Genomic DNA, 20,634 nt, shown 5'->3' with positions numbered 1-20,634 from the left:
ATGGAGGATGTCTCTGATGGCCTTATTAGTGGGGGACACAACCAAGTTATGCTCCTCTGAGCTAGAAAACATGACAACAGAAACTTCCAAAACTGAAAAGCATAGGAAAAAAAACTAAGGGAAAAGCCCCCATAATATCCAAGAACTGTGAGACACAGTGTAGAGAAGGTGTAATATACATGTAATGGAACACCCGAAGGGAAAGTGGGGAAGGAGCAACACTGAGTGGTAATTTTCCCTACATTAAGATCAGACACTGTCTTGGTTCAGGCCTCTATAACACAAATACCATAGACTGGGGGGGGGCTAAACAACAAACATTTGTGGGTTTTGTTCACAGTTCTGGAAGCTGGAAAATCCAAGATCCAGGGTCTGGTGAGGACGTTCTTTCTGGTTTGTAGATGGTCACCTCCTAACTGTGTCCACATGGCTGATAGAGAGGAAGCAAGCTCTCTGGGGTCCCTTCTTATAAGGGCACCTATCTCATTATGAGGGCCCAACCTTCAAGATCTAATTACCTCCTGATGTATAATCTCTGAATATCATCACAGTAGGGATTAGGGACTTAATAGATTAATTTGGTTGTTGGGGGTAGGGAAACACATTCAGTTTCTATGAAACACCTACCACAGATCCAGGGAGTTCAGAGAATGACAGGTATACTAAATACCAAAAAGAAAAAAGAAAAGAAGAAAAGGAAAAAAAGAAAAAAAAAGAAAAGAAAAGAAAAGAAGAAAAGACAAAACAACAAAAAACCATACCTAGACATATCATATTCAGAATCAAAAATAAGGAAAAACACCTGAAAGGAGCCAGAGAGAAAAGAGATTACCTTATCTATAGAGGAGCAAAGGTAAGAATTACATCCAACTTCTCAAAAAACATGCAAGCAAGAGGAGAGTAGCATTAATACTTAAAATGTTGAGAGGAAAAAAAAAATCAACCTAGAATTCTGTACCCTGTGAAATCATCTTTTAAAAGTGAAGCAGAAATACAGACTTTCTCAGACATCAGCATCAGGAAAATACACATCAAAACCACAATGAGATACCACACCACACTGGCCAGAATGGCTAAAATGAGCAACTCAGAACAACAGGTATTAGTGAGGATGTAGAGAGCTCTCTTACACTGCTGGTGGGAATGCATGCTGGTGCATCCACTCTGGAAAACAATATGGAAATTCCATAAAAAACTTAAAAATAGAGCTACTCTATGATCCAACAATTGCATACAAAGGATACAAATACAGTGATTCAAAGGGGCACCTGCATCCCAATGTTCACAGCAGCAATGTCCACAATAGCCACACTGTGGAAAGAGCCTTGGTGTCCAGTGAAAGATGATGGATAAAGAAGATGTGGTCTATATATACAATGGAATATTACTCAGCCATTAGAAATGACAAATACCCACCATGTATTTAGACGTGGATGGAACTGGAGGGTATTATGCTGAGTGAAGTAAGTCAATTGGAGAAAAATAATCATCACATGGTTTCATTCATACGGGGAATATAAAAGGTAGTGAAAGGGATTATAGGGGAAAGGAGAGAAAATGGGAAAAATCAGAGAGGGAGACAGAACATGAGAGACTCCTAACTCTGGGAAATGAACAAGGGTTAATGGAAGGGGAGGTAGGCAGGAGGTTGGGGTGACTGGGTGACGGCCACTGAGGGGGGTACTTGACTGGGTGATATGCTATATGTTGGCAAATTGAACTCCAATAAAAATATACAAATATATATATATATATATATATATATATATATATACACACACACACATAATTATTATGGCAAGAAAAGATAAAATGAAATCAAATCAAATGCTCCATTAAACCACAAAAGGCAGAAAAAGAGTATAAGACAAAAACAGGGATAAAGAACAAGGGAAAGAGTAGAAAACAGTAACAAATATGGTAGATATTAGTCCAACCATATCAATAATCACTTTGAATGTCAATGGTCTAAATGCACCAATTAAATTATATAGATTGTCAGGATGTATCAAAAAACAAAACCCAATTACATGTAGTCTATAAAAACCCCACTTAAAATATTGATTAAAATGAAATGAATGGAGAAAGAATCCAAGCTAACACTAGTCAAAAGAGAGCAGGAGCAGCTATATTAATTTCAGACAGAGCTGACTTCACAGCAAGGAAAATTATCAGGAATAGAGAGATATATTACATAATGATAAAGGGGTCAGTTCTCTAAGAAGATAAAACAATCTTTAATGTGTATGGGACAAACAAGATAGCATTAAATTGCACAGCACAAAAATTGGTAGAACTGCTAGGAGAAACAGATAAATCCATTATTATTATAGTCAGAGACTTTAACACCAATGGATATATCCAACTGGCAGAAAAGTAGTAAGGACATGGTTGAGTTCAACAATGCTATCAGTCAATTGTACGTAACAGACATCTACAGATCACTTTATCCAACATTTGAGAAGGCATATTGTTCTCAAACTTCCTGGGAACATTCACCAAGGCAGACTACATTCTGGGTATAAAACACATCTTAAACAAATTTAAAAAATAGAAAACATGCAATGTCTACTCTCAGCCCCTAGTAGAAAAAACTAGAACTCAGTAACAGAAAGATAGCTACAAAATCCCAAAATACATGGATATTAAACATACTTCTAAATAACACAAGGGTTAAAGAAATATCAAAATAAATTTAAATATATTTTGAAGTAAGTGAAAATGAAAACACAACTCATCAGAATTTGTGGGGTGCATATAAAGTAGTGCTCAGGGGGAAATTTACAGCACTGAATGCACATATAAGAGTACAAGAAAGATCGACAGTCAATCATCTAAGGTTCTATCTTTAAAAATAGAAAAAGAAGCACTAATATATATCCAAATAAGTAAAAGGAAAAATAATAAAAAATTAGAGCAGAAACTAATTAAAAACAGAAAAATAGAGGAAAACAATGAAATCAAACATTGTCACTTAAAAAAAATCGACAAACAGTGCATGTTCTCATTCATTTGGGGAATATAAATAATAGTGAAAGGGAATATAAAGGAAGGGAGAAGAAATGTGTGGGAAATATCAGGAAGGGAGACAGAACATAAAGACTCCTAACTCTGGGAAACGAACTAGGGGTGGTGGAAGGGGAGGAGAGAGGGGGGTGGGGGGGAATGGGTGACGGGCACTGAGGGGGACACTTGACGGGATGAGCACTGGGTGTTATTCTGTATGTTGGTAAACTGAACCCCAATAAAAATTAATTTATTAAAAAAAATAATAAAAAATATAAAATAAAATAAAATAAAATAAAATAAAATAAAATAAACAAAAAAAAAATCGACAAAACTGATGAGCCTCTAGCCAGACTAAGAAAAACAGAGAGGACAAAAATTACTAATATCAGAAATGGCAAAGGGGACATCACTACAGACCTATGGACATTAAATGGATCATAAAAGATTACTAAAACAACTTAATATCCAAAAACTTGGTAAATTAAATGGACCAATTTATTTAAAAACACAATTTGCCAAAATTCACACAAGAAGAAACTGGCAATCTGGATATGCCTATATCTTTTAAAGAAATTGAAACCAGTAGTTAATAACCTTCCAAAACAGAAAGCACTAAACTCAGATGCTGATGAATTCTACCAAACATTTAAAGAATAGATTGTACTAATTCTCTACAATCTCTCTCAGAGGAATGCTTTCCAAGTCATTATATGAGGCCAGAATTACCCTAGTACCAAGACCAGGTAAAGACATCACAAGAAAAGTACAGACCAATACCTCTCATGAACAAAGATACAAAAATCCCCAACAAAATATTAGCAAATTGATCCAAGATTTATAAAGAATTTACCAAACTCAGCACTCAAAAAGCAAATAATTCAGTCAAGAAATGGGCAGAAGACATGAACAGACATTTCTCCAAAGAAGACATACAAACTGCCAGCAGACACATGAAAAAATGCTCAACATCACTGGGCATCAGGGAAATATAAATTAAAACCACAGTAAGATACCACCTCACACCAGCCAGAATGGCTACAAGTAACAAGTCAGGAACGACAAATGTTGGCGAGGATGCAGAGAAAAGGGAACCCTCTTGCACTGTTGGTGGGAATGTGAACTGGTGCAGCCACTCTGGAGAACAGTGTGGAGGTTCCTCAGAAAGTTAAAAATAGACCTGCCCTATGACCCAGTTGCACTACTGGGTATATACTCCAAAGATACAGATACAGAAGTGAAACACCAGGACACCTGCCCCCAGTGTTTATAGCAGCAATGTCCACAAGAGCCAAACTATGGAAAGAGACCAAGTGTCCACGGGCAGATGAACGGATAAAGAAGATGTGGTCTATATATACAATGGAATATTACTCAGCCATCAGAAAGGATGAATATCCACCATTTATATCGACATGGAAGGAACTAAAGGGTATTATGCTGAGTGAAATAAGTCAATCGGAGAAAGACAATTATCATGTGGTTTCACTCATACATGGAACATAAGAAACAGCACAGAGGATCATAGGGGAAGGGAGAGAACACTGAATGGGAAGTCATCAGAGAGGGAGACAAAGCATGAGAGACACTTAACTATAGGAAATAAACTGAGGGTTGCTGCAGGGGAGGTGGGTGGGGGGATGGGGTAACGGGGTGATGGATCTTGAGGAGGGCACTTGATGGGATGACCACTGGCTGTTATATGCAACTGATGAATTACCGAACTCTACATCTGAAAAAGAAACAATATAAAAATAATCACACACCACAACCAAGTGAGATTTATCCCAGGTATGCAAAGCTAATTAAACATTTTAAGTCAAATAATATAATCCATCAAATTAACAGGCTAAAGAAGAAAAATCATGTGATATCAATAGATGTAGAAAAAGCATTTGTCATCCATCCAAAAAAAAAAAAACTATCAGTAAATTAGGAATGAAAGCAACTTCCTCAAACTGATAGAGAATGTCTACAAGAAACCTAGAGCTGACATCATACTCAATGATGTGAGATATGACGCTTTTCCACTCGGATCAGGAGCAAGAAAAGGATATCCCCTCTCACCACGCCATTTCAAAATCATGCTGGAAGTCCAAGCAAATTCCATAAAACAGAGAGGAAAAAAAGGAAACATAAGACCTCCTGATTGGGAAGGAAGAAATAAAACTTTGTTCACAGATGACACAATCACCTGTACAAAATCCAAAAGAATCAACAGCAACAACTACAAAATCTCTTGGCACTAATAAGCAATTACAGCAAGCTTGCAGGATATAAGGCTAATTTTTAGCCTTATATACCAGCAATAAATGAGCAGAAATTGATATTGTAAAGACAATACTATTTACAGTATCACTGCTCACATTATCACTCCCTGGAAATGAAATGCTCGGGTGTACATTTGACAAAGTAGGTACAAAATCTGTATGAGGAAAACTACAAATGTGTGATGAAAGGAAACAAAGAGAGCCAGATAAATGGAGGGATATCTCATGTTCATGGATAGCAAGGCTCACTATTGTCAAGATGTGAAGTTTTTTCCAACTCGATCTATAGATTCAATGCAATCCCAATCAAAGTCACAGGCAGTTATTTTGTAGATATTAAGAAACTGATTCTAAATTTTCTATGGGGAGGTAAAAGACTGAGAGGAGACGACAAAATATCAAAGGAGCAGAACAAAGTTGGAGGATTGATACTACCTGACTTCAAGACTCACCCCAATGCTATAGTAATAAAGACAAATAGTCTGATTATCTGATGCTATTATCAATATGGAAATCAATTGCTAGACAAACTAGACATCCATGTGAAAATATAAAATGATCCTCAAATCTTGCCCTTGCTGTGCATATATATTAATTTGAAATGGATCACAGATACAAAACAGAACTTCTAGAAGAAAAAAAAAAACATAGAAGACGGCGCCTGTACGACAGCGCATATTCAGCAATAAAGAATGAGCTGCTGGTACACGGATCAGGGTGGGCGAATCTCAAAAACATCATCTCGGGGAAAATACCCCAGATGCGAAGGGGTAGGACGTGTGTGTATGAGACGCTAGAGCGGCACAACGCTGCTGTGTTTACAGAAAGTGGGTTAGACATTGCAGGTGGAGGGTCCTGAGTACGGAGGAGTAGGAGGGGATGTCTGGGGTTTGGGGATAATGGAAATGTCCTGGATCTTGAATGTGACACAAGTTACGTGGATACACACATTTGCCACATCATCACCCGTGCCCTTAAAATGGGTGCCTTGAACTGCGTGTGAACGGAACGGCAGCAAAGTTACTTTGACAAATAAGCACTTGAAAATTCTTGTTTCCTGCCTGGTGACTCGAGGAGCAGGGGCAGCTTCATTTCTTATTTCGGTTCTGAATACAGACATCCGGAGCCGTTTTTTCTTTTACCTTCAATGTCCACACCTCTCCATAGAAAACAGTTCGAGGATTCAACGAGTTCCCTGCATTTTGCTTCCAAGGGTGAGAGGCGAAAGCGGCCAGACCCAGGCATGCTGGGAAGACCATCTTGCCTCTGATCAGCAGCCGAGGGCGGTGTCCTCGGTCAGCAGGCGGCGCGAATTCCTTAGTTGACAAAGTGCACCTTCCTTCCACGGTGGTTTCGTGCCAGGACGAGCTAGGACCCGCACGCGATCCGGGTGAACAGCCCCTAAGGATGGAGGCCAAACAGCCCGGCCTTCCAGAGCCGCTGACCATGAGGGTGCCCTCTTGCTCAGGCGGGGTGCGTGGCGGGGCCCGTGTTCAGGTCTGTCTTCCTTGGTGTAATCCTCATGACCACTCTGCAAGCAGGTATTCTTTTTCCCTTTCAAAAACTCTCTTTGTGAGTTAAAAATAGACCTGCCCTACGACCCAGCAATTGCACTGCTGGGGATTTACCCCAAAGATTCAGATGCAATGAAACGCCAGGACACCTGCACCCCGATGTTTCTAGCAGCAATGTCCACAATAGCCACACTGTGGAAGGAGCCTCGGTGTCCATCAAAAGATGATGGATAGAGAAGATGTGGTTTATGTATACGATGGAATATTCCTCAGCGATTAAAAACGACGAATACTCACCATTTGCTTCAACGTGGATGGAACTGGAGGGTATGATGCTGAGTGCGGTAAGTCAATCGGAGAAGGACAAACAGTGTATGTTCTCATTCATTTGGGGAATATAGATAATAGTGAAAGGGAATATAAAGGAAGGGAGAAGAAATGTTGGGAAATATCAGGAAGGGAGACAGAACATAAAGACTCCTAACTCTGGGAAATGAACTAGGGGTGGTGGAAGAGGAGGAGGGCGGGGGGTGGGGGTGACTGGGTGACGGGCACTGAGGGGGGGCACTTGACGGGATGAGCACTGGGTGTTATTCTGTATGTTGGTAAATTGAACACCAATAAAAATTAATTTATTAAAAAAAAAACTCTCTTTGTGACTCCTAACTCTGGGAAACGAACTAGGGGTGGTAGAAAGGGAGGTGGGTGGGAGGTGGGGTGACTGGGTGACAGGCACGGAGGGGAGCACTTGATGGGATGAGCACTGGGTGTTATGCTATATGTTGGCAAACTGAACACCAATAATAATAATGATAATAATAATAATAATTAAACTCTGTTATGAACTGAGTTGTGTCCCCCACCCCACCCCCGCGAAGTTCACAGGTTGAAGCCCAACACCCCACGTGACTGGATCTGGAGACAGGGCCTTTGAGGACACAGCCGAAGCTAAATGAGGCCAAAGAGTGGGTCCCCAGCTCCATAGGCCTGGTGTCCCTCCAGGAGGAGGAGGAGACACCCGACGCTGGCGGGGACGAGGCCAGGGAGGACAGGAGGAGACAGCCGTCTGCAGGCCGCGGAGAGCCGTCTCAGCAGAAACCAGCCCTGGCAACACCGTGATCTGGGACCTCCTGCCTCCAGACTCGGAGGAAAGTCTCTGCTGTTGAAGCCGCCCAGCGCGGTGCTGGCTCAGCGCCGCCCCAGCACACTAATGACAATGACGCGCTGCCCTTGAAAAAAATCATCGAGCAGCCGACAGATCATCAAATGCACAGACCTAAGCGCTCAATCTGATGGGTCCTGACGATTAAATGCAACCACGAAACCACCAGCTGCACACGAGACGGAAACTTCCGACCCGGCGGCCGCTTCAGCCTGCACTGCCCGTCGGGGCCACCCCACCCCTCCAGGCTCTAACCCTCGTCCCCTGGATGCGCTCCGCCCGCACCTGCTCCTGTTCTCCTCGGGCCTAGCTGCTTTCTCTAGCCCCACGCTGCGGTGTCCCCCACGCGCTCACCGGGCGCTCGCTCCCTGGCTGGGCGCACGGGGGCAGGGGCCAGTCTGGGGCCCGGTGAGCAAGGCCGATCGGGGCCCAGCTTGGTGCTCGCGGACTCCTCCCTCTTAGGCAAATGCCTGAAAGTGCAGCTCGCAGCAGACGGTCTGCAAGAGGGTGGAGGCTTAGCCTAGTAAGGCGGCTGCCCAGCCACCGCCCCGCATGGCAGACCGGACACGGCCCCCCGAGGGCCCCCCAGCCCCGACACCCGTCCTTGTTTCAGACTGTGTCCACTCAAGCAAATGCGAGATCACATCCCGGCGCCGTTGCCCTGATCCTTGATGCCCGGCATCCTCTCAGGTGGCCCTGGTCACTTGCCTACCTCCTTTTATAAAGTCCCCGTTCCCAGTTCCATCAGGTTGTTCCTGCTTTTATTGTTGATTTGCAGAAGCCCTTTGTGTATTTTGGAGGTGGGTCCCTTGTCAGTTAATGCGCTACGATATTCCTGATATTCCTCCGTCTGCAGCTTGATGGTCCCCCAGTGGCTTCTTTTGTCAAGCAGAAAGTGTTCATTTCGTCTTGAGCTAGGTGTCTCTCTGACCCTCCGGGAAGCAGAGGCCCGGGCCCCAGGTCACACATCTCAGAGGGTGAGACCCGCACCCGTGTCCTAAGCAGGGTGGCCCTGCTGTACCTCTCCAGGGCACCGTCCTGCTCCTCCTGTCCTCAGAGGGCCTGCCCGGGCGAGTCACGTCGCCGTGGTGAGCCTCAGTTTATTCGTGCCAGTGGCACACCACCTGCCCTCTGGGACATCCTGGGGCTTCACGATGGAATAATGGAAACGTGGTGCTCAGAGTTGGCTTTCAATGAATGCCACCTTGTGGGACTGTTCAGATCCTCAGCAAGAGGCTAAGAAAAAACACGCCAACTGTTCCAAATGTTATTTTCACGGCAGGCCTGGTGGTTTTCCTGTCTCAGCAAAAGTTCCAAAAGGTTCTTTCAACATTTACTTAACCGTGCCGGGCACGGCTGGGGGCTGAAGCCTGCCCCCCTAGTGACAGGATAAATTAGGTCTCAGCAAAATGAAAGTTAAAGTTGGAAGAGTACAGAGATGGACCAAACAGAACAAAACCAGTAACACCGTCCAGAGACTGCGGCTAAAACCAATCACCCCGAGCCCCGCACGAGTCACCCCGCGGCCACCCCACCGGCCACCTGGCCCTGACCCTGCACACACCCGGCCACTCTTCTCTCCCTCTCCTCCTCGCCACCCGGGGCTTCCTCCAGAGTGCAGCCTACACCTGCCCCAGCACCTGCCCTCACGCTGCTTGCTCAGGCTCTTCAGGTGTGTCCTTCCCCGCAGGGCCGTGAGTTCCACCTCTGGGACACACCCCCCCACATATGTGAGCATGTACCCCGTGTATGGTCACAGCCATGGGCTGAGGGGGTGCGGCTGTACAGGTATGGGCGGGCACACACCGCGTGCGGCAAAAGGTCAATTCTATGTATTAGATGAACAGGTGTAAGTGTGTCAAGTACCCGCCCCACCCCCTGCACCTCACCTTGCGCACACACAGTGGAATACCCGTCAGCCATACAAAAGGAGGTCTTGCTATTTGCGATGACCTGGATGAAGCTAGAAGGTGTTGTTTTTGTTTTGTTTTTTTAACGATTGTATTTACTTATTCAGGAGACACAGAGACACAGGCAGAGGCAGAAGCAGGCTCCCTGCAGGGATCCTGATGCGGGACTCGATCCCAGGACCCCGGGGTCACGCCCTGGGCGAAGATGCTCACCCACGGAGCCACCCGGGCGTCCCGAAGCTGGAGGGTGTTACGCTAAGTGAAAACAAGTCGGAGAAAGACAAACACCATATGATTCCACTTATTTATGTGAATCCACAAAAATAGATGAATAAACAAACCGATAACAGAATCAGCCCTGTGAACACAGACCTATTCAAACTGGTGGTTGCCAGGGCGGAGGGGCGGGGGTGGGCAGAGTAGGGGAGGGGACGGAGACCGACGGAGACCGACAAAGCCCGACAAAACCCCGGCTGTGGAACAGTGGGGCGCAGGGCAGGGAAGGGCCGTGTGGGGAGGGTGGCCAGTGAGATCGCCGTGGCGCTGCGTGGGGAGGAGGGACCACGCTCAGATGGCGAGCACGGAGTCACGCACAGACTGTGTGACCCGCGTGGTACACCCGACACCGATCGCGTACCCCAACTACACTATTTTCAAGTCAACATAATGAAGTTCTTTAAACGCTTGCCCCTCCAGGGAGGAGAGTGGGGTCTGCTGCCTCACGGGACACCCACCGGCAGCTGGAGCCTCGCACGGGCCGTGGTTCTGCGCACGGTCTTCCCGGTCCCCGGGCCCATCCTTTCCTGATGCGCGGCTCCGCTGCCCTTCTGCACAGGCGCCCGACCCCGGTCCACACCGGCCCCGCGGCCCTGCATCCGTGGTGTGCGCTTCCCGTGGGTCCTTCCACATTCGCCGTTTGTCTCCCGGCCTGTCCGCACCTCTGGGGGGAGAGGAGGCCGCCCGAGCCCGAGCCCGGGGCTGGGGCGCCTCCTGAGAGCTGCGCCACGGGGGGCAAATCCCCTTGTGCCGTGAGCAGATGGTGATTCCACAGGGACAGGAACTCAGGGGCAGGGGGAGGCGGAGGACAGAGGACCCAAGGTTCCCGGGGCCCATGGGCATGCTCACAGCTCGCAGTGCCACATGTGCAGGGGGCGATCCGGGCGTAACTCGGGCCCTGCTCACTCGCAGCAGCCCCACTTCACAGCTCAGGCAGGCACAGGGGGGCAAATCGAGGGGAGGAGCTCCAGAGAGCCTGGTCACCGCCACCTTGTGCACCCCGCCTACCCCTCTGCCTCTGTCTCACCAGGAGGTCACCCGGGGCTGTGAGGACCCCACCTCCTGGAGTGTTGGGCCTGCAGGACCTGCCTGAGGCCCGGCTTCCTCCGTTGCACATCCCACATGGGGCTGGGCTGGGCCCACCAACACCCCAGTTCACAGGACCTTGCAGCTCGGTCCTGGGGCTCTACTGGTGGCAGGATCCGCCTTCTCTCTGTGCAGCATCTACACCCCAATCCCCTCCCCCAAATGATCTAATGAACTGGGTGGGAGTGGGCAGCAGGGAGACCTGGCCCCGAGCAGGAACGGGGAGCTCTCTGCAAAGTGCAGGCAGGCCCCCCGCCCCCCACCCCTGGCTCCAGGAGGAACGGCCTAGAGCCTCGCCCAGGCCCCTCGAAGCATTGGGCTGTCTCCAGGCAGGGTCAGTGCAGCCGGCACTTTTTGGGAGGCGGAGGCAGCACTTCACCTGGCAGGGCCTGTTGGGTCCCGGCAAGGTCTGGCCCGTGCCACCTCTAGGGACCTGATGAAGGGTCTCTCGGGGCAGCTTCTCTCTCGCCAGCTGGGACTGGAATGGAAATCCATGTCCTAGCCTTTCCCCACGCCCCGTGCCTGGCATTTCCGGAGGCCCCACTCTCCCCGCCCTGCCAGCCTGGCTGGGGGCACCGGGAGCCCCCAAGGTGAGCGGAGCAGGCGCTGGGCCCCACGCACAACCTCCCCAGGCTGCTGTCCTCCAGCAGGACCCAGGACTTGGTTATTGTCAAAGTCCCTTGCGTATCCAATACACTTGTGTTTATTTAGATTCACGTATTCTTGAGTGCAGTTGACGCACGGCGGCACAAGAGTGCCCAGGGTGTTAACGCTGTGCTCACCAGCGTCACTACGTCACTACCACGCCACCACACGCTCCCCAGTGCCACTGATTGTCCCGTTCATCCCCGCGGTCAGAAAACCTGCGCCTCCCGCTCCCCTTCCCCATTCTGCTCACCCCCCTCCCCCAGCAGCCACCAGTGTGTCCTTGTTTACAGGTCTGTGTCTTTGTTTATTCGTTTTGTGTTCCAGATTCCACATACGCATGAAATCATGACATTCATCTTTCTCTGACTTACTACACTTAGCAGAACACCCTCTAGGTCCATCCACGGAGCCGCCAGACCTCGGCCTTTGTTCCGGCTGAGTGATAACCCGTTACACACACACAGCCCTTCCTTCCAGGTCTTGGCTACTGCAAATCATGCTGCAACAAACACGAGCTGCGCGCATCTTCTCCAATTAGCGTTCTTCCTTTTCTTCGGGTGAGTACCCAGTGGTGCGTGGTGCACTTGGCTGGATCACTTCTCACAGAACTAGAACAAATATCACTAATGTCTGTGTGGAACCACTAAAGACTCTCAACGGCCAAAGCTGCTCTTTCTTGAAAAAGAAGAACCAAGCTGGAGACATCGCAACCCCAAATTTCAACAATTCCACAAAGCCACAGTAATCAAAGCAGCGCAGTACTGGCACCGGAACAGACACCTGCGTCCATGGGAGCAAAGCGAGGCCAGAAATAAGCCCCTGCTTATATGGTCACCCAACCCTGGACAGGGCAGGGGCAGGTACACTGTGGGGACAAGACAGGCTCTTCCACAAACGGTGCTGGAGCACTGGACAGCCGCGTGCAGAACAGGGACACTGGGCCACTCTGCTACGCCGCACACAAAAATAAGTTCAAAACAGGTGAAAGACCTAAATGTGAAGCAAGAAATTGCTCCTAGAAAAGAGCACAGGCGGTGGTGGTTTCTCCAACATCGGACGTGGCGACTTTTCCTAGATATGTCTCCTGAAGCAAGAAAAATAAAAGCAAACATAAACTACTGGGACTTCACAAAATAAAAAGCTTTCACACGGTGGAGGCCACGGTCAGCAATGTGAAAAGGGCGGCCTACAGAATGGGAGAGGGTATCCGCAAATGACGTATTCAGTGAAGGGTGCGTGTCCAGAATACATAAAGAACTTACACAACTCAACAACAACAACCACAACACCCCAAATAATGTGATTCAAGAACACGCAGAGGACCTGAGCAGACGTTTCTCTAAAGACGTCCCGACGGCCAACAGACACAGAGAGGCTCCACGTCGCTCATCAGCAAGGGAAGGCAAATCACGATGCCGATGAGGAATCACCTCACGCCTGTCAGAATGGCTAAAATCAGAAACACAAGAAACAGGTGCTGGCGAGGCCGTGGAGAAAAGGAGCCCTCGCGCACTGCGGTGGGGACGCAGGCTGCTGCAGCACCGCGCACAGCAGGTGCCACTTATCCAGGCGCTTCCTGAGCACGACTGCGTGGCAGCCACTGCTTGGCTACAAGCCGCCCCTCCGGTGTGCAGCCACCCACGGGCCAAGGGACGCTCCCTCCCTGCCACCGCTCCTCCCCAAGGGGTGATGCTCTTCGCCTGGAGGGCACTTGCCAATTCCAGGGCACCACACGCGCTCCCCCAAGTTACACCAGTGAGCCAGCCGTACTTCTGAGCAGCTCACTTTCTGGCTCGTCGGGGTTAAGCATCATCCACACGACAAGCAGCACACGCGGCACCTGCGGATCTCACATGGGGCTGACCCCTCCGCGGTGACCTGAGCTGGGTGCAGGAGGTGGGTGCGGAGATGCTGCATCCACCTCCTTGGGGGCGGGGGGAGTCAGTCACCCCTGCCGTTGGCCGAGGCTTTGCTTCTACGGCCCCTCAGAGTCCATCTTCAGCCTCTGGAGAAACAAAGGGCCCTATTATCTGGGCGCCTCTCCTCAGCACTTTCTCCTGGCTCCAGGCGGAATTCACCGCGGTAAGTCTTCTAAAATCACTAACGCTGCTTTTTAAAAAATGTGACTTGTTTTGGAAGCGTGCTCAGCCCAGCTGTCTGGTGTTTGTGCCAAAACTCAGAGGCCGGCCCCCTGCCCCGTCTCGGGTGGTATCCAGAGTCCTGAGAGGCCACAGGCACGTCTCTGCTCCAACGGAGGGCCGGGCCGGAGCTGGCGTGAGGTGAACGCTGCCCCCACTCGGGAGGACACGAGGGCCGGGAGAGGGGACGGTCCCTTCAGAGGCCCCGACTGAAGTCCTGCCACAGTGTGAAACTCAGGACAGTCTTCCTCTCGGGTCGCTTCCTGAGCCCCACACGTGGGGTTGATCACGAGGTCTTGAAAGGGCTCCCTCTCATTAGCATCCTCACATCCAAGAACCGGTAGCTTCAGATCCCGAGGATCCCCCGACAGTTAACAGAATATTCCCCAAAGAACCCATCACGGCCCTGGAGCAGACACCTTCCGCTCTGTACAAAGGTGCTTCCCCAGCTCCAGGGGTCTGAGTGGGCACTGCCACCCACTGTCCCAGCAGCAGCCTGGCCACAGCTGGCGGTCGGGGGGCACACCAGGCCAGCTATAGCCAGCACTGTCAGGACCCTGGCCCCACCTGGCCCGAGAAGCCCGTGGCAGGGGAAGTGGGGGGACGGCCCCCTCGAGGGTCCCTGAGCCTGGGGCCAGCTGTCCTCTGTTCACCTGTCCTTCCAGCCTGCCCACAAATCCCCGCTTCCACTCACGGGCCCTGGTGCGTAAGCTGCCTCCCGTCCTCACTGAGGAGTCTCCTCACCCTCAGCTGGGTCTCCAAGCAGCCCCAGGGGTTCCGGCCCAGCTGTGCCTCACCTTCTCACGTTCCACCCCTTGGCTGGCAGCTGGGCCTGGCGTCAACTGTGGCATAACTCCACGGCATTTTTTTCTTAAGATTTATTTATTTATTCATGAGAGACACAGAGAGAGAGGCAGAGACACAGTCAGAGGGAGAAGCAGGCTCCCCGCGGACAGCCCGATGTGGGACTCGATCCCAGGATCATGACCTGAGCTGAAGGCAGGTGCTCCACCGCTGAGCCCCCCAGGCGTCCCCACAGCATTTCTAAATGTGCCAGAGATGGGCACACGAGGCCCCAAGGCAAGGAGGTAGAAAAAGCGAGAGGAAGTGTTTTTGCCACTGTCAATGAAGACACATGACTGACAACGGCAAGAGTCCGCACACGCACAGGACAAGCGGACGCTGCTGTCTCCTACCGTACTCGCCGCTTCCCCATGGGGATGGCCGAGGCACAGCGAGACGATGGGGGAGAAGGTGCAAATTCTGTCTCTGAGCCTCATGGCACCAGGAAGCTGCAGCTTCTGTGAAGGCAAAAGGTGGTCCAGGGCACAAATGCCTTATGGGTCTAACCGCGTGTGTCACACACACACACACACACACACACACACACACACACACACACACACACGGGGATTAGCACTCACACAGCTGCCGGGACCAGACTCGCCCGGAATTCTAAGGCTCACACAGAGCTCCCCACTGCAGCCATCGAGTTCCCGTGCTCTGGTTCTCCTTCCTCCACCTAGGGCCACCCCCTCCTGCTGACGGGCAGAGGCCCAAGAACCAGGAGCCACGTCAGGAACCAAGGGCCTCGTCTGCCGACAAGGAAGGAGGCCCGACAGGTGAGGGGGTCGGGTGGGGCCCACAGCTCCTGGGTGACACTCAACACAGGGGTCAGTGCAGGGTCGCTGTGGGTCTGAGCCCCAGCCAGCCCTGACGCAGAATGGCACAAGCCACCCGGAGCTGTTGAAAACCTCAACGGATGAGGACTGTAGGGTAACCCCGAAGAATTCACCCCAACACCTGGCTGCTCCCCATACACTTGTGGGCCTGTTCTGAGAAACCCACTTAGCAAACAGTAGAAACTGCTCGTGAATTAAGCTAAGCACCAAGAAAGCTGCTCTCAGAAGGCAGACAGTGCGCAGCTCGCCTGTGAGGCAGCCTGTGCTTTGGGGCCCGGCCCAGGGCCAAGCCTCAGAGGAAGGGGCTTCCGACACAGCAGACCACACCTGACCTGTCCTGTCTGGCAGGGACACTGGGCCATGACCCCACTCTCGTGTGGGCCCAGGGCAGCTTGCCAGACTAGTTCTCCCAGGGCCTGGGCTGCAGCACTCTCAGGGCAGGAGCACCGTCTAAGTGACAGACGAAGCCCGCACAGCACTCACGGGGACACAGCAGAGGTGAGGGCTCCTTCAGGTTAGACCTTCATCTGTCTTTGGGCTACCAGGTGATGCTGTCGAGCGCGTTGTCCCGGGGGAGGTCAGCATGTGCTGAGCATCTACTCCGTGGCCCTGCTCATCTCTAAGATATGCGGAGCACTGTAGTCCTGTGGCATGGGCGCTTCCTGGTCGAAGAAACACTCTTCACTTTGACATCGACATGAAAGAGAAATCCTACCTAGTTTTTACAGCCATTATCTATAGCTGAGCTGAGCCAAGAAGAAAGCCAAAAACACCTTTTTCTCCCTTAGGTGTTACATCCTCTTTGAAATGGCCCAACATACACATTTCTCACACGGAAGGCACCTCCGTCAGGGTCATTATCTAGCTGTCTTGAGTCTTCGAGCCTCGGGTCTCGCAACAGCAGCTGCTCTAGTGCTAGGGTAGGTGACCCGAGGCCCAGCTTGGGGGAGGGGGGGACCGTGCCAGGCGCATCTGCCCAGAGTAAGGTCTGACCAGCGTGCTATGAGGAGGGCCACATGCACGCCCGACACCGCTGACTGTCTAGCCCACACTTTGCAGGGGGTGAGCCCTCACAATTACTTGGTACTGCATACGGGGAAAAGAGCGTAGTATGTACTTGTAGGCTGACAGACGTGTCTCACTCACCATGCCAACACATACGCGCCCACACCTGAGCACAGAGACTTTCATAACATTTGCTTGAAAATTCAAGAATTAAAATTACCCTGCAATGACGGCATCACTTTTACTTTTAATTGAAGGACAAAAGTTGGTCACATTCAGACATCAGCGGGCCTCATGCAGATATTTAAAACCATCCTTCTCTTTCTTGATAACCACCTCCTAATTTCGAGTAATGTCCACAAGATCTTTAGAGCCATCTGACATTGTCCCCTGCGGAGCTCCACCACAGCAGTACAGTGCAGTACGGTGCAGGCGTGAGCACACGCACACACGCACCCCTGGACGGCGTCTCACTGGATGTCATCATCATCAAACAGATCTTCAAAATCTACGTAAACAAACAAAACTACACGTTAACTAGACAGAAAGGTAAACTAAGAAAATAACTTGTAATAAATGAATTACATAATCATCCAAAATAGAAAAAAAACAGTAAACCATCGAAATAAACGAGCTTTCCCAGATTCCATTTTATCCAGCAGAGATCATACTGTCCAGGGGCAGAGTAGTGCAGAAGGCAGCACCTTTAATCTTCTATTTAGGTGACAATCTTAAGAAAACGCATGCAGGCGGAGGCGAGGCCACTGAAGGCTGGCAGGCACCGGACGCCGCGCAAGCACAGGAACGCAGAGGGCAGGCAGGAGGAAGGTGCTAGAACTGAGCCACCCAAGAATGGCCGTCTTCAAGGGAGTCCAACCAATGGTCCCGCCTGAGAGACAGTCTGAGCCCTTTGTGCTGGAAGAAGCACCACACACTCGCAGCGTTCCGCTTACTGGGATGGGTCCCCTGCCTCAGCACCAGAGAACACTGGATTCTCTTTGTCTATGGGTTTCCTAAACTCTCTACCACGGGCAGGCCTTGCTCTCACGACGGGGAAACGAAACTAAGGGTCTCCTCATAGTCCCATGTTCAAACGGTGCAGAACAAACAGCTGGAAAGAGGTGTGGAGGGCCCCAAACTCGCAGGGAAGGCGGTGTCCCAGCCGCCTCTGCTCAGCAATGACACGGGAGTCCCAGCGCAGCGGGGCAGACTCCCCATCCCACAGCTCTGCACCTTTCTCCCCAGCCCCCAGCCCCAGCTGACACCCCGCCCCCAGAGAAACTGCCCTCACAGCTGCCCCTCGTGCCTGGCCTACCATACAGTGAGTGAAGAGAGCACGCCCCAGGGGCCAGGGGGCAGAAGCCCTACCCTAGGCACTCCCGGCTAGTAAGCGGCTTCCTGAACACAGGGCACTGGCACAGCCTGACGGCCACGTGCTCCCTCCTCGTGAACTGTCGGTGGGTGGATCGATGCAGCACAAAGTCATTCTGTGCTCCCTCCCTTTCCAGCCCCGACCAGAGAGAGGAGGGCCCCAAGCTGGGTGGCCCCGGTCCCCCCAGGTACCTTCCTGGCAGAATTAAAGGGCTGTTTTCAGAAACCATGTGCACCTGAACACTGGAATGCAGACAAGTCTATAAATCCGGAGGACCTGTGGGACCTTGAGGGAGATTACTGCATGCGATAGCAGGTCGGGTACTGCTGGAGATCACCCGCCCTGCCTGGGGAGAGGCCTCCCGAGGTCACCCCATGTGAGCGGGGCTTTCACATGGTGACTCTGGAGACCTTAGAGAAAGGCTGTCCCGTCCTCCAGGCTGGTGGCAGCCCGGGTGTCGCCTCAGGGGAGCAGCCGGCTCCCCGGGAAGACGGCACCTAAGCAAGCAGCCTGGCTTTTCTTTTTAGGCAACGACTTGCTGAAAAGACGCCAGATAAGAGAATGTGGACTCAGGCTCCAGCGGGGACTGGGCGCATCAAACCAACACCCTGGATGAAAGAAGGATGATGGAAAATACCACGGGCTCTCCGAAGACGACCTATCTTGTGTCTTAGTAAGAATACAACCTGCAGGAACAAGGCCTTAGGAGACCTGAGAACAGCAGGAGAAACACCCCCTATAACGTGGGAAGGCCGTGGGAAGGTGTCACGCCACCTTGGTTCTTCACTACTAATCATCCAGGTTCTGGGTAACCAGCGTCAAAGCTCTGAAGTACAACGGAGTCCTGCTTTCAGCGGCAAGGGCAGGGAGCCCGGGTTGTGGCCGTGAAGGGAGCCCGGGGCCAGAACCCAGCAACACGACACAGGGAGGGAAGGAAAGCCAGCCGTCTCCTACAGCAGACGAGAAACCCCCCTGGGGTTCCTGCACCCGAGTCTCGGGTCACGACAACAGACCAGCCTCTGCCACGGGCTCAGGCCGCCAAAAGCGTGGCTACAGCGCAAGCTCGACCACTGGAACCCAAGACCGGGAGCAGTTTTATACTTTGTTTTCCTCCTGAGAAGCAGGGCTGACTGCCCAGGCCGCCGTCTAACACACACCGCGCTGCGTCCTGGCGAGGGCCCCAGGCGGCCGCCACAAGGTATTCCACTGCCTCACACACCCGACGGAACGCTCGGGTTGGCCCTGGAATCCCCAACCCCCGCGTCCTCACCGTTGAAAAAGTCTGCGTGAACTGCCTTCTCGTTGGCTGCCAAGTCCATCAGGAGCCCGGTGCTACCTCCTGCCTGGAAGGGAAAGGGGACACGGCGTCAGGGCTGCTTTCCGGGAGGGGGGGGGGGGACAGCGCCCTACAGGCCCCGGGCGCCCTGCAGCAGAGGCAGGCGGGCGAGGGATGGAGAGGTGCCCCGGTCGGAGCCAGGGTTTCGTTTCAGGCCAAGAAAGCGGGCGGGAGGGGCGGCATCCCAGGGAATTACCTTGAAGGTCCCCTGGGGTCTTGGACGCCGCTTACGCCGCATCCCTGGGCTCCCCCTGCTCCTCACACAGCATCCCGCTGCGGCCCTGACCTGCCACCTCCCTGCAAACCCTGGGCAGGGCTCTAGCCCCCACGGGGCGCCGCAGAGGCCCCGGGTCTGTGCGAACCCTGCGCCGCCGCCTGGGCCCTGGACCGCCCCCCGCTGCTGCGGAGCATCCACCCCCTTCCCTGGGGGCCTCCCTGCGGGCCTGGGGTCCCGGCGCCTCGCGGGCCAGCGCGGACGGGCAGGCGGAGGCCACACGGGGATGGGGGAGGGTCCCCGGGCCGCCTGCTCCCGCCTTCCCCGGCTCAGAGTCGCCGGGCGGCTGCCCCTGGGCCCTTCCGCGGTCGTTCTCAGGAACCCAAACCCGAGACGTTTTAAAGAAAAAAAAAAAAAAATCCCGGGATCCTCCGCCTCCTCTGCCCCCGGCCTCCCGCCCTGCCCCGGGCCACGCAGGCCACCCGCTCCCGGGCCGCGTCCCCTCCCGGCCCCAGCCCCCAGCCCGCCCCCTGGGCCGCCTCCCAGCGCCGCCCCCGCCGCCCCCGCGTCCCCCGGCGCCCGCCTGGCCGCCGCCTCCGCGCCTCACCTCGTCCAGGTCCACGTAGGGCCCGGCGCCCTCGGGGAACATCTCGTCCACCGCCGGCTTCATCTCGCCGCCCGCGCCCCCGGCCCACTTCCGGCCCGCCCGACGCCTCTTCCGGTGCGCGCCGGCCGCGGCGGCTCTAGGCGCCGGAGGACCGCCGACTCTATGGTTCCCTCGGCGCCCGGAGCCCCTCCCGCCCCTGGGGCCGCCGCCGCCCCCGCCGCCCCCGCCTGGCCGCCGCCGCCTCCCCGCCTCACCTCGTCCAGGTCCACGTAGGGCCCGGAGCCCTCGGGGAACATCTCGTCCACCACCGCCGGCTTCATCTCGCCGCCCACGCCCCCGACCCACTTCCGGCCCGCCCGACGCCTCTTCCGGTGCGCGCCGGCCGCGGCGGGTCTAGGCGCCGGAGGA

At 52.5% G+C, this 20,634-nt stretch overlaps 1 protein-coding gene across 1 annotated transcript; it reads right to left on the bottom strand.

The window, feature by feature from the left end:
* Nucleotides 1-16,924: 16,924 nt before the first annotated feature.
* On the bottom strand, nucleotides 16,925-20,377 carry COPS9 (COP9 signalosome subunit 9). Its single transcript, XM_041768240.1, has 3 exons — nucleotides 20,227-20,377; nucleotides 19,340-19,412; nucleotides 16,925-17,205 (listed from the first exon to the last, which is right to left on the bottom strand). Exons 1-3 carry the CDS (start codon nucleotides 20,287-20,289, stop codon nucleotides 17,168-17,170), a joined length of 174 nt encoding a protein of 57 aa, XP_041624174.1. The 5' UTR covers nucleotides 20,290-20,377; the 3' UTR covers nucleotides 16,925-17,167.
* Nucleotides 20,378-20,634: the final 257 nt, after the last annotated feature.

Source organism: Vulpes lagopus, chromosome 8, assembly GCF_018345385.1.
Source record: "Vulpes lagopus strain Blue_001 chromosome 8, ASM1834538v1, whole genome shotgun sequence".
NCBI classification, from domain to species: Eukaryota; Metazoa; Chordata; class Mammalia; order Carnivora; family Canidae; genus Vulpes; species Vulpes lagopus.
Note: the sequence above shows the minus strand (reverse complement) of the source record. Positions and strands in the feature narration are given on the sequence as shown.